At 37.4% G+C, this 13,301-nt stretch overlaps 3 protein-coding genes across 4 annotated transcripts; 2 read left to right on the top strand and 1 right to left on the bottom strand.

Annotated features, from left to right (window-relative positions):
* Nucleotides 1-56: 56 nt before the first annotated feature.
* On the top strand, nucleotides 57-5,353 carry LOC135165448 (ubiquitin carboxyl-terminal hydrolase 20). Its single transcript, XM_064126743.1, has 4 exons — nucleotides 57-315; nucleotides 400-964; nucleotides 1,228-3,218; nucleotides 3,355-5,353. Exons 2-4 carry the CDS (start codon nucleotides 543-545, stop codon nucleotides 3,657-3,659), a joined length of 2,718 nt encoding a protein of 905 aa, XP_063982813.1. The 5' UTR covers nucleotides 57-315; nucleotides 400-542; the 3' UTR covers nucleotides 3,660-5,353.
* A 139-nt stretch (nucleotides 5,354-5,492) lies between these two features.
* On the top strand, nucleotides 5,493-10,614 carry LOC135165450 (vesicular inhibitory amino acid transporter). Of its 2 annotated transcripts, XM_064126750.1 has the most exons (4): nucleotides 5,493-6,237; nucleotides 6,627-6,908; nucleotides 7,186-7,312; nucleotides 7,513-10,614. In XM_064126750.1, exons 2-4 carry the CDS (start codon nucleotides 6,637-6,639, stop codon nucleotides 8,695-8,697), a joined length of 1,584 nt encoding a protein of 527 aa, XP_063982820.1. In that variant the 5' UTR covers nucleotides 5,493-6,237; nucleotides 6,627-6,636; the 3' UTR covers nucleotides 8,698-10,614. The 2 variants fall into 2 exon arrangements, with proteins under 2 accessions (XP_063982820.1, XP_063982819.1); XM_064126749.1 differs by having other exon boundaries at nucleotides 5,493-6,908.
* Nucleotides 10,615-11,569: 955 nt separating this feature from the next.
* On the bottom strand, nucleotides 11,570-12,766 carry LOC135165454 (trafficking protein particle complex subunit 2-like protein). Its single transcript, XM_064126754.1, has 5 exons — nucleotides 12,608-12,766; nucleotides 12,108-12,280; nucleotides 11,944-12,031; nucleotides 11,771-11,850; nucleotides 11,570-11,695 (listed from the first exon to the last, which is right to left on the bottom strand). Exons 1-5 carry the CDS (start codon nucleotides 12,638-12,640, stop codon nucleotides 11,653-11,655), a joined length of 417 nt encoding a protein of 138 aa, XP_063982824.1. The 5' UTR covers nucleotides 12,641-12,766; the 3' UTR covers nucleotides 11,570-11,652.
* Nucleotides 12,767-13,301: the final 535 nt, after the last annotated feature.

Raw genomic sequence — 13,301 nt, 5'->3', positions numbered from 1 at the left:
TAAAGAATCCATCTGCTCTATCAAAATTCAATTTACAAATAAAAGTCGCCTTATAAGTATTAAAAAAACATCTCACGATTGGTGACATATTTTTTCTTCACTTTGAAAAATAAAATCTTTGCGACTTTTGTTTGGTTGTGTTGGTGAAGCCTGGACACCACACATACAGAAAAAAAATCTAGTGCACTTCGTTCCCTGAATATTGGCTCAATCGCCTTAGCCAAGATACAGTTGACAATTCGCCTCTCCAATGACAATCGTTTTCGTGGTTGAATACTCTGGTTAAAAGTCCGACGATACTCATCGTTTCTGCAGGTTAGAATAATTAATAAATATAATAGTATAAACAAATGATTATGAAAAGACAATCACAACGATAATAATGTCACTCATCCATAGATCATCGGGGGAATGTAAATTATTGCAATGTGATAATTGATGATAACGAGGGGAGAACAATCCAAAAGTCACTACGTCGATTTGAATGACTAATGATTTTGATAATTAACAAATGTTGATTGGCTTGCGGTTTACTTGGAGTCATGCCAATCGTAGCACGCAATTGTCCACATATTTTAAATCATGGGGATCTCAGGATCATCGAGGGAGTGTTTTGTCAGAAGGAAAGATTTATCAAATGCAGTGATTGTGATAACGAGGGCCCTGATCTCTGGCTATGCCTTTATCCTGATTGTCGATCGGTAGGATGCACCGAGACACATCTTGATCATAGTACACTGCACAATAATAAGCATCCTATGCACTGTGCACATATGAATCTGTCAACGAACAGAATATGGTGTTACATGTGCGAGAGGGAGGTGATTACAAGGCATATTCCATCACCTCCTAGTTCACCGACGCAGATAGATGTCAAGGGTGGAGGAAACAGGTTTGTCGGTGATGGACCGGGAGGTGTTAATCATAAGGCGGACACTGATAGCTTCGGAATTCTACTGGACAGGTGAGGAAGTTGTTCAGTTTGTAGGGAATTTCGAAGAGTTTAGTTAGGTAATTAGACAGTATAACTTCAATTCCCTCTGATCGCCCCATTCATTCATCGCAGTCTTATACTATTTCGACTTATATTGGATCAGACTTTGGTTGTGGTTAATGGGTAGTACTTCCATTGTGACGTAAAAAGTAATTTTTTTCAACTCGATACCTACCCTTTTACGATATGTAACCGTAAGGAATAAAAAATTCAAACGATGTTCTTTGTTTCAGATTTTACACCAACTACGATGTCAAGTTCAGCTCTGAAAGAGCCGATGATTCAGCGGACAGTACAGATTCGGAAGAAAGCCGAGACTTTGGTGGGAAGCCGCGTGGTCTCGTGGGCCTTCAGAATATCGGAAACACCTGTTACATGAACTCAGCCCTCCAAGCCCTCTCCAACGTTGTACCATTGACCCAGTATTTCCTAGACTGTGGCCAAGCGGTCTCCCACATCATAAAAGATCGGAAGCCGGGGCTGAGTTTGAATTACATGAATCTGGTGAAGGACATGTGGAACAGGAAGACTCGAGGCTACGTCGTTCCTAATGGAATTCTCTCCGGGATTCGGGCAGTGAATCCAATGTTCAGGGGATACCACCAACATGACACTCAAGAATTCCTCCGATGTTTCATGGATCAACTGCATGAGGAATTAAAGGAGCGAGTGGAGGAGGATCGAGAGCAACATGTGTACTTGAAAGTAACCGAATCCTCCGACGAAGAAGACCCGGAGATGGATGGTACGACCTCTAGTCAATCAGACGCGGAATACGAGACCTGTGACTCTGGAGTCAGTGAGCAGAGTTCCACGAGTGATGATGGTGACAGAGGTACAAAGCGTCGTTATTCTCGTGTTTCTCAATCCGAAAAACTTCGTAATAAGTTCACAACCCGAAGCCTGAAAAAACCCCTCGACGACCAGTACAATCAACCCCAAAGATCTCTCCAAAACTCTCCAACGAAACATCGAGCCAAAAAGCAAATGAAGACCCGCAGCATCATCAGTGATATTTTCGACGGCAAACTCCTGAGCTCAGTCCAATGTCTGATGTGCGATCGAGTGTCTACCCGTGTGGAAACTTTTCAGGATCTCTCTCTGCCTATTCCCAGCAGAGATCACATTGATATGCTGCACCAGGGTTCACTGACACCCCAGAAACCCGGCCCCTGTTCGGATGTTGTCTACGTAACTAATCAATCAGGTTGGATCTCCTGGTTAGTTCAGTGGATGCGATCCTGGTTCTGGGGGCCTGTTGTCAGCCTTCATGATTGTCTCTCTGCCTTTTTCAGTGCCGACGAGCTCAAGGGAGACAACATGTACAATTGTGAAAAATGCAACAAGCTTCGAAATGGAATTAAATTTTCCAAAATGTTGGATCTACCAGAAATTCTTTGCATTCATCTCAAACGTTTTCGTCATGAACTCATGTTCTCCTCGAAAATAGCTAACTACGTGTCCTTTCCCCTAGATGGATTGGACATGCGTCCATATCTCCACAAAGATTGTGTGTCTGAAGTTACAACTTACGACTTGATATCTGTTATTTGTCACCATGGAACAGCTGGTGGTGGCCATTACACATGTTATGCACTGAACGCAGATATTAATCAGTGGTTTGAGTTTGATGATCAATGCGTGACACAGGTATCGCCCGAAACAGTAAAGAATTGCGAGGCATATGTGCTTTTTTATAAAAAAAGTTCACCCGAAATGGCGCAGTGTCGTGATAAAATAGTTGAGCTGTTGGAAAATTCTTCCCGCGAGCCTCAGTTGAATTTCTACGTATCCAGGGCGTGGATCAACAGGTTCAATACTTGCTCAGAACCTGGAGTGATTGATAATTCAGATTTTTTGTGCCCTCATGGAGGAGTCAATCCAGTGAAAGTTAACTATATTGATAAGTTGAGTAGACCACTACCACAGGCGGTCTGGGAGCATCTCTACAACTCATTTGGAGGTGGACCTGCTTGTACACATTTGTATGAATGCCCTGTTTGCGTTGAGAATTATGAAACCCTCCAGAAGAGGAGGAAATACGAGTTGGAGGTGTTCCAGAGGTTCAATAATATGGAGAATCCTACGGCTATTTATGCGCTGGCCATGGTTTGGCTGAGGCAGTGGCAGAGCTTTGTTAAGGGAAAAGAGACGCAGCCTCCTGGGCCTATTGATAATTCGTCAATTGTAGTTACAATTAATGGACAGAAAGTACTAAAACCCGGTGAGTATCATTAGTTTTACCGCGGATTTCTACTCTATCCTTGGTGATTGATTTCTGGGTGAACTCTCTGTTGAAATTCGACGATTTAATCGGAAGAATGATAATTAAAAACTAGACAATTTTCTTGTCCTTTCAGGTTCAGATTGTAGTCAAGTATCCGAAGAAGTGTGGCAATTTTTCCTCAACATTTATGGCGGTGGTCCTGAGCTAATGCTTCAACCCTGTCAACGATCGCCAACCCTCCAACCAAATATATCTTTACATTCCACATCGGCACCAAATCTGATGGAACAGAGCCCAAAACCAAATCGCATCGATGTAAACACAAACAAAGTAACAATCACCAAAAGTACAGAGACGATATCCCAGCAGGACAGTGCTATCGAGAGTATCGCGTCCGACAGTGATTCGATGAAATCCCAAAGGGACTCCGTGGGATAACATCGTTGTTAGATAAATATAATTCTCGATTGAGTGATTAATTAAAATGAGTGAAGGAGTGGTAACAATATTCAAATTAACATTCCTCGAGCATTATGACATTTTTCTCGTAATCATTTAGTGAGAAAAAGTCAAATGAAATATTTTGTTTGACATTTCCTTGTCTATGAATAGGTTTCTCCAGTTTTTTCTCTCAAAACTACTTGCATTTCAGGGATTTATATCAGTCATAAAATTTTACCAAATTGATCTCTTCTCCAAGGCTGTTATACGATTCCCAGGAATTTTAATTCTTGAAAATAAAAACAGGTTGTGAGATTTAGGGAGGAAGATTGTTTTGGTAACTACAAGGACGGTTGAAACAATAATTATTATACAACATAAAATTGTCTATTTTGAGCTTGATTGCCACTTCAGATTGCCATTTCATTCCTAACATTATTGTTGAATGTCACCAATTCTGACGTTTTTAATTCTAAATCAAGAATACGTTATTTACTCATCGTTTTCAGTTAACCACTCCGCTTGAGTGTGAAGGATCGATTTAGTTGTATTCTTTATATGCTAATAGTCAATTTTTTTTTATTTCCTTGAAGAACTTGGGGCTACGGCTATGTATTTCATGTAATCACATGATTGAGTATTATTATCCTAGAATTTTTTCGTTGTTGAAGTTTCATTCGATCTCTGTCACAGGCAACCGCCAGTTGATTCCGAATGGAATAATGATGGATTTAATTTATTATTACGTGAAATGCGGGATATATTTTCATAAAAATTTCATGAGGCACTCTAATATGAGTTCTTAACACCTCAATTGTTCTTGAGTTCTTGTGGAACTGAAGAAAAAATTAGAAACTTCGTACCAATTGTCTTGTTATAGCAATGGGTTTTAAAAATTTATGTTTTATGGATTTAGGTAAACCGTGTGGCCTCATTTCATAAATATCATTCAAAACTTATAGAAAATTGTCCAAAAATGAGAATCAGGGAATGTTGTTTACGTTCGGATTTTAACGCTTGTTACTTTTCTGTTTTCTTTTTATGATTTTCCTATTTCATTTGTTATACCTTGGATGTACAAAGGAAATTTAGTTTTTAGGAAAATTCCCCTGACTTTTTTTTGTTACACGTGATAAAACATTCATGTTGGTCAATTGCATTATGCAGATTGGCAACATTAAATTTAAATTTCAATTAGCAATTCAATCGATCAAGTAATTTGATAAAATGTCAGGTTCAATTCAATTAATTTTACAATATAGATCTTTTACATGATAAGAATGTTGATAGGAAAATATTCAATTTAATGAATGCAAGTTTGATCGTCGCTTTCGTTTATCTTTGTTCATGTAAATTAAATTGTAGTTCTATTTAAGAGAAAAAGAGAGCGATGCAGCCGAAAGACGCATGATTCTGCAGTGGTAAAATGATGTCAAACGCATTTAATAAATTTCCATTTCGCTAAATCCACGAATTCGGCATTTAGTATGCGTATGGATTTGATAATTGTACAATTCTTTTTGTTACCGTAAAATAATTGAATTGGTGCAATAGAATTTATGAGAATATAGAGGGAGTATTTTTGAGCGATTATAAAAATCGATTCTTATAACGAAGAAAGTCCATGGAATTTCGGAGAATGTAATATTGATGAGATGGAAATAATTAAATTGATTTCTTTATTTATTGAACTGCCAGTTTGTCTCATTTACTATTAACCGCGTCATTGGGACGACGCAATGGACAATACATAACGCAATTACCTACGACCAATGAATATGAGGGAAATTCAGATGGAAGAGCTTTCGTAAAGTATATTGGGAATTGTAAAATCCCCTATTCCCTAGTCGTTTATTCTATCTTGATAATCGTCAATTTCAATCTCAATATTGAATGGTCCGTAATCAGTTTAAAAACTCGAAAAATGAGGAAGTTTACATTTCGAGAAAGATTTGCAGCACAAATTTTTAAAATTGCCACTTTTGAAAATTACGAACATTTTTTATAAGTAATTTATAAACAATCAATCTTCCAGAATAAACGTATTTTTTCGGTATCATAAACAATTATTCTTATTCACTAGGTCGCTAATAGCATCGTATTTAATAATTAATGATTAATGATATTACATCCCTCACATTTCTGGAGGTAGTGGAAAATATTATTGTGTGCGCATGGCATTCTGCCGTCGATCTCTTCACCATTTCATGGAGCAAATCGATCGCGTCTCGCGCGCAACGAAAAGGGGATGCTGGCCACTCTCATCTCAACCCCCAAACGCCGCCTCCAGTCAATGTTACCATTAAAAATTATAAAAAAGTGTTTAATATAAAAGCCACCGGGAAGACTTTCTCCAATAACCCAATGATGTCGAATTGCAATTATTGAGTATTAGAAAGTGAAAATTTAGCGTTAAATACATGATAAAAATCCGCGCAAGTGCCTCAATTATTAGACTTAGGAAGACGTCGTAGTTGTGAAGGCTCGAAGGCTGTCTTCCAGTCCTATTCATCCCTTACGAGAATTTTTTCAATTATTTTTTCCATCGGAAAATTCTCCCCGGCGATTTCAAAGCGTAAGTATCTCTCAATTAATTAATTCACCACCATTTCATTCACTCGAAAATTAATAGAATGTAATATTTGAGAGATTTGAGGAGTTGGCGCCACATTGGCATACTAATTACTCCAAATATAAATCATTTTCTTGGGTAATCAATTTTTTTTTCCAAAGATTTATTGATTCATTAGGTAATATTGCTATGATTGCATTACATTTCTGGGCCATTGCGCCCCTTTTTAAATAAGAAATAGGCCTGAGAAGTAGGTTCAGAAGTGATAATCAATAAAATATCATTTGCAGCACGGCCTACATTTTTCATTTTTCAGAAATGCAGATAAACTAACTTTTAATTTTTTTCTTTTTAATGTAAAAACGATATATGATAAATTTTTCATTCCTTAGAGCAACAAATATGGCAAATTTCCGGGGCTTTTACATTCCCTCGTTCAGCGCAACGGTGAGTGTGATGTGGGAAACTGTGAAAGCGAAAATGCCGGATAATAGTCCGTGTATGGAGTTAATTCGTGGAGGTGGAGCTGGTGGACCCCCGCAACCGGGCCAATTCAAGGGGTATGGTGAAGGCGGGGAAAATACAGAAATGACAACGATGAATGGGGAGCAGGCGTTTGGGGGTCAGAACAGTGTGGGGGTGGCTGAGGACTCCTTCAGCTATCAGCGAAATGGGTACATCATTGATGACACTGCATTTCCCATTTTCATCGATACAATTTCCTCCTCGACTTTAAATAAATTGTTTGAATCATAAACCGAGGAGATCATTATTATTATTCGAGCTGGATGTTCCATGAATCGATGAGAATGGAAAAAATTTAGTTAATACGTGAATGAGATTTTCCTTCGAGCAAAAAAAATTAGAAGGTTCCGAAATATATTGTTAACTGCCAGTTTTGATTGAAGTTATCATAAAGAGATGGTGATTATCATTTTCGTGCTTTCACAGAGACAAAGCGAGAGGAGCAAGTGTTAGCAGTGGGGGCTTCAGTGAATACGACGACGGTGGCGAATTTGCTTCTGGAGTTAAGATCAACGAGTGGCAAGCTGCTTGGAATGTTACCAATGCCATTCAGGTAACATGAAGAGAAGGAAAATATTTTTTTTTCAATTACCTATAACTTGGAGCTGGATGCAAGCTGTTGACAGTTTTATCGGTAGTCCTTTCATAGATTTTCGATCCCTCCAAACCGCCTTCCCTGTTCCTTTCTTGAAAAATGGCTTCATGATTTACTGAAGGAGGCGTACCCAACATGACGATTTTTTTCTCACCCAGGGGATGTTCATCGTCTCCCTTCCCTTCGCAGTCCTCCGAGGTGGCTACTGGGCGATTGCAGCAATGATTGGTGTCGCCCACATCTGCTGTTACACAGGTAAGATCCTGGTGGAGTGCCTTTACGAATTGGATACGGTGACTGGCCAGCGGGTTCGTGTTCGTGACTCCTACGTAGCGATTGCCAAAGAATGCTTTGGCCCGAGATGGGGAGCCAGAGCTGTCAACCTGGCACAGATAATCGAGCTTCTGATGACGTGCATCCTCTACGTGGTGGTCTGTGGTGATTTGCTCATCGGTAGCTATCCAGAGGGTGCGATAGACGCTCGAAGTTGGATGATGCTGGTGGGAATATTTCTCATTCCCCTCGGCTTCTTGAAGACCCTCCAGTCAGTTTCCATCCTCAGCTTCTGGTGCACAATGGCCCACTTGCTGATCAACGCTGTTATCCTTGGTTATTGCCTCTTGGAAATTGGTGACTGGGGCTGGGCCAAGGTCAAGTGGACCATTGACACGGAGACCTTCCCAATATCTCTGGGAGTCATTGTCTTCAGTTACACTTCCCACATATTTTTACCAACTCTCGAGGGCAATCTTATCGACAGATCAAAATTCGATTGGATGATTAACTGGAGTCACATTGCAGCTGCTGCTTTCAAGTCCCTGTTCGGTTGGCTCTGCTTCCTAACCTTTCAAAATGATACCCAACAGGTCATCACGAATAACCTCCACTCCACTGGCTTTAAGGGACTCGTCAATTTCTTCCTAGTCATTAAGGCCGTTCTGTCGTATCCTTTGCCATATTATGCTGCGTGCGAACTTCTCGAGAGACAGTACTTCAGGGGAAGACCCAAGACTATTTTCCCCACCATCTGGACTGTTGACAAGGAACTCAAGGTCTGGGGACTCGCTTGGAGGCTCGGGGTCGTTATATTCACAATTTTGATGGCCATATTCATTCCGCATTTCAGTATATTGATGGGTTTCATTGGGTCTTTCACTGGGACTATGCTCTCATTCATTTGGCCGTGCTATTTTCATCTGAAGCTCAAGAGAAACTCCATGGACACCAGCGAGGTCGCTTACGATTGTTTTGTCATTTTTTTGGGGGTATTGTTTGGAGTCATTGGGGTTTATGACTCGGGGAAGGCGCTAGTCAAGGCTTTCGAAATTGGATTGCCCTTTTAAAAGATTCGAGGAGGTCTAGTAGGGTTTCCATGGGGGGATGGTACAATAGACTCGCGATATAGTCACTCCGTGACACTATTTCCCTACCATCACAGTGTGACTGTCTGGAGCTCCAGTTTCTCGGGAGTAAGGATGGTGAAATCAAAATAAGCTATTGCTAGTCTGACGAATACCCCAATTAGCATTGCAGCCGACTAATTGATTTTTTATTGACCTAATTTTCGTTCACCCAATTTATTATTTGTATGGATACGATTTTTTGGAAATTTTTTGACTATTGTCTTAGTCCAATTGCAAGAACGACTATGTCAAGAGTCCATTGTATTATGATTGAGGGGAAAGGTGGTTGAGTTTATCTTCTGCCTCCATTTTATCGAGAATGTCAAAGGTCTTCCATTAGAAAATCTATTGTAAGTCTTCCAATTCCCTACGGGATAAATTTGAAAAATTTATTGGTAAACGATAATGATTTTTATTCTTTATCGAAAAATATTTAGAGCTGTAGGAAAAATACTTTATTTGTGAGAATTTTTGACAAAAAAAGTTAGATAATTTATTCTCGACATACAAGTGTCTGGGCGATACATAAATTTGTGAATGAAACTGCAAGAATCAATGTCTTCCCAATAACACAAATGATAAAAAAAAAGTGTGAAAATGAAAATAATATTATGTACAAGAATATATAATTATACACTGTTGGCTAGGTTTTGGATTTTATAAGTGTATTACGAGAATACAGTTTACGATTATTTATATTAAATGTCGCCAAAAGAAATCAATGGCAGGAATTGGGTGAAAAAAAAAACTAAATGAATTTTGGTTCTAATGCACCTGTACAAAATTCCAATAATTAATATACTCAATGATTAATCAAACTAGCCATCTTTGTGCAGTAACACAAAAGAAGGAGGGAATTAATCTCAAATGAAACACTAAAAAAAATAATCAAACGTCTTCCAAATGATCTTTTCATCAAAAGGTCAGTAAAGAAATATAGAAATGAAAATAATGTAGGAATAAGAGTTATATCGTAGGTTTAATTATTGTAGATTTATACTAGGAGAGAGATTTTTCTTTGCATTTCTCAATTGTAATTTTTATATCATTTCCCCATTTTGTTGGTGAACATATCAGGGGAATAACGCAAAAAATATTGTAGTAGAGGTGGAAGATATTACAGATATTTAGCGCAATGCTGAGGATAAAAACAACATCCATTCGGAAGCCAATGAAATTAAAAAGGGAAATTAGTCTCGATTTTTGGCAAACAGCTACTGAATTATCTTGATCTGTTTGATTTAAAAAATGTTCCATTCCGTTGAGATTTTTTTTAAGGGTTGAAAAATAACTAGAGAACATCTGTCATGAGTTCTTACTGTGTGGGCAAACATTCTTCTGTAATGAGATCATGTCTTTAATCATTGCACTACTAAATGATCTTTCTGCCAATGAAACGAATGTCTTCCATAAAAAAATAACGAGATAAACTCTTGTTGATATCATTTGAGCGTTGCAAAATATAATAATTATTAAGTCAGGGATTTAAAACCGAATAAAAAAGATGAAAATGTGTATGTGTTATGAAAATAATACGAAATCGTGGTGCAGCGAAATGTAAAATGTATATGGAACGAGTACAATTTTGAGGCGCCACGAAATTAACATAAAGACAATAAATAATCATCGAGTGAATAAGAAAAAATTTATTGGCGAAGAACACGGCTTAAAGATTAATGCAATTTTTGGATTATAAAAAATGTCGTGCTTCGTAGCGCCTTGAAATAAATATCTCGTCAGTGTTAAAAATGGATATACGTTAAAAAATGAAACAAATAGAATTGTAAACAAATGTAACGGGCTTCCATATAAACTGATGAATGAAGAAATGAAAAAAAATACATTATGAAGAATTTATCATGACTAATTTTATTTTATTCATCATCATTCCGTTATTTGGCCGAGTCCTGAAGAATATGACCAATTTATATAATTTTTGCTGCCTACTTAAACAATTTATTTTTTTCGCACTAATTAATTATGTTTAAACGCATATAATTGATCTGCAATGTACAAACGATCTTTTATCAGTAGTTCACGATTTTAACAAATTGTAGGAGTCTTCCTTGAACGTAAAAATGTTGTTGTGACCGTAATATTAGTGATTTTTATTTATTTGTGGTCAGCTTCAACGATGGAATTGTTGTTTGTGGAATTCATTATAGGCACACTATAGGTAATTCAAATTTCATGGACTTGTGACGTGAATTACTTTCTCCGTACTATGGATCAAAGTGGATATGGGGGTTTCGAGTACAATTGAACGATTCGTTACGCTCTATATGTGGTTTATATAAAAGAATCATTTTAGTCGAACAGGGATTAGTAGAACATTGTGGATAAACATGAGAATATCGGTAAATATCGATGCATAATCAATTAATCAATCGTTTTATTTCCAATGAATTATTTTACTTTGGATCATTAATTTTTTTTACTGATGATAAAGCATATGACATCAGTGGAGGGTATTTTTTTTCTAGCTGGCAGTGATTTTTATTGCACTGTTGAGTAGTTTCTCTCATGTCTGGGCCAAGAGAGTTCAGGATAATCGACGAACCAGGATTGACGACGGTAATTACAATTTCTAAGGATCGTTTATATTTTAATTTATTTTTTTATGGGAAAATAATTAAGAAGTGGGAAATCGATTTGACAGGAATATCACGAGTGAAAATCAAAGTTTTCAGAGGAGAAATGAAGGAAATTGATGGACGAAAATTCACACCATGGGGATATTGGATTTCCCAACCGAACGACAAGCGAAATTGAAATAATTGTGGATTATTAAGACTAGCTGACGTCAATTGAAGTCATTTTCGTAATGTTTTTTATTTTGTTCTCATTAGCTTAGTGTGATTTATTTACAAAAAAGAGTATTGGTAACATAAGAGATTATGCCAGTCCCATTATTTCATTCACTGATGAGTCAAATGCTCTGTAAGGGTGTTATAGTGGTTAATAACCGTTTTGTTGACAATCCCTGAATAAATTAAAAGACTTGAATTCGTACCTTGATTTGATTTGACCTCCTGGAATGTCAAAGGGATTGCAAACTGCATTGGAATATGCCACATGAAGCTTTCTGAAAATCTGAAATGAAAAGCAAACACATAGAAATGGAAAAAGTTCGAGCCTCAATCGCCTGTAACTTATTATGGAGCCAGTCAAGAAATGTCTAATTACCATTCTCACATCATTATCTCGGAAAGATGCATTTGAGGACTGCAAGATCACCACAAATTTCACTTTTGTATTCGTGGCATAGCCAAATCTGAAACAGAGTTCAATTCAATAAGCCCTAGTTTAATATGTTTTTTTTATAATGAACAATTGGAAAGGGTAGTCACATTTTGTGTTCCTCGGTAGAGTACAGAAGCCCCAAGAATAATTCTCGGCTGTCAGTAGCTGCTTTGTTGCCAATATTCAATTTTTCTTCGATTATATCTATCGACGTGTGAACTTTGTAGTGAAACTTCAGGGCCATGTCCTCAGAGGCACATTTTATGTATTTTGGAGAATTCTAACAAAGATATTCATTTACATAATTAGCTCTTCTCGATTTTATAGCCGAAGAATGAATGACATGAAAATAAAATTGATGAATTCTATTCCTAAACTTGTATTACTAAAAATTCTCTCTCATCTTGAGAAAATCATTATTATTGTCTATTGATTGTAATAATTCTGGATTCAATAATAAATTCACCTGTTTCAATAAAGTAATTTGAATCGAATGAGAATGAAAAAAGACTGTTATCCGTAACCTCCAAATCTCGCACAGTATTTATACGTAAATTTCCAGGTCGAGAAAAATCTAATTAACAAAAAATGTTAAGTAAAAACCTACTTCTTTGCCAATTACTGCAATGCAAACTGCCATTTCGTAGAAAGTATCTCATCGAATTGTTGTTAAACACCAATATCAATAACAATGTAGTGACAGATAGAGATAAAAATTGACAGCACGTCTAAAACAGTGTTTCGTCTCTCTCTCTTATCACGAACGTCGCCGAAGTCACTGAAACCCACCCGAGCGAATAGAACCGGTACTTTTTAAATGCGAAAACAGGCGGATTCGATGCAGTGAAAATCAAAATCCAATTATATTATTATGATACAGTAGCGTTGTAAATTTTTTTTTGGTTCTCTAGATAATTATTTTGATAACAAAATTGTCCTGATTGATTTGCCTCAATGAGAACTAATTATTTAATCCTCGTTAGATACCCATCCTTCCTCGGTTACACAGAGCATAATCCTCACCCCAGTAACTTTATTTTAGCACTAAGCCCTTTCCCTTTGTAACAGTTCAAATTTCACGCCAGCAAACGGCAACCTATCCCCCACAGCCACGTAAACAATGTACCGTAATCGATAGCGAATGATAAAACGAGAGTAAGTGAATCTGACTTCAGCCTCTATATTTACAAAGGCTCGATTCCAGCTCTCGGAATGACTTATTTCCACTCCGGCCAATTACTGGCGCAATTATGGGTTAAAAAGTGGAAAGAATGGGAATGAAAAAGTCTTGTTGAATTGAC

This window comes from Diachasmimorpha longicaudata, chromosome 8, assembly GCF_034640455.1.
Source record: "Diachasmimorpha longicaudata isolate KC_UGA_2023 chromosome 8, iyDiaLong2, whole genome shotgun sequence".
Taxonomy (NCBI): Eukaryota; Metazoa; Arthropoda; class Insecta; order Hymenoptera; family Braconidae; genus Diachasmimorpha; species Diachasmimorpha longicaudata.
Note: the sequence above shows the minus strand (reverse complement) of the source record. Positions and strands in the feature narration are given on the sequence as shown.

Coding starts and splice junctions, on each gene's coding strand:
- LOC135165448 (XM_064126743.1), top strand. CDS start 543: ATGCCAATCGTAGCACGCAATTGTCCACATATTTTAAATCATGGGGAT. Junction 965..1,227: donor TTCGGAATTCTACTGGACAG/GTGAGGAAGTTG, acceptor TCTTTGTTTCAG/ATTTTACACCAACTACGATG. Junction 3,219..3,354: donor ACAGAAAGTACTAAAACCCG/GTGAGTATCATT, acceptor TTGTCCTTTCAG/GTTCAGATTGTAGTCAAGTA.
- LOC135165450 (XM_064126749.1), top strand. CDS start 6,604: ATGATAAATTTTTCATTCCTTAGAGCAACAAATATGGCAAATTTCCGG. Junction 6,909..7,185: donor TTCAGCTATCAGCGAAATGG/GTACATCATTGA, acceptor GTGCTTTCACAG/AGACAAAGCGAGAGGAGCAA. Junction 7,313..7,512: donor ATGTTACCAATGCCATTCAG/GTAACATGAAGA, acceptor TTTCTCACCCAG/GGGATGTTCATCGTCTCCCT.
- LOC135165454 (XM_064126754.1), bottom strand. CDS start 12,640: ATGGCAGTTTGCATTGCAGTAATTGGCAAAGAA. Junction 12,281..12,607: donor TTGCAGTAATTGGCAAAGAA/GTAGGTTTTTAC, acceptor TATCTTTGTTAG/AATTCTCCAAAATACATAAA. Junction 11,696..11,770: donor GGAGGTCAAATCAAATCAAG/GTACGAATTCAA, acceptor ACACCCTTACAG/AGCATTTGACTCATCAGTGA.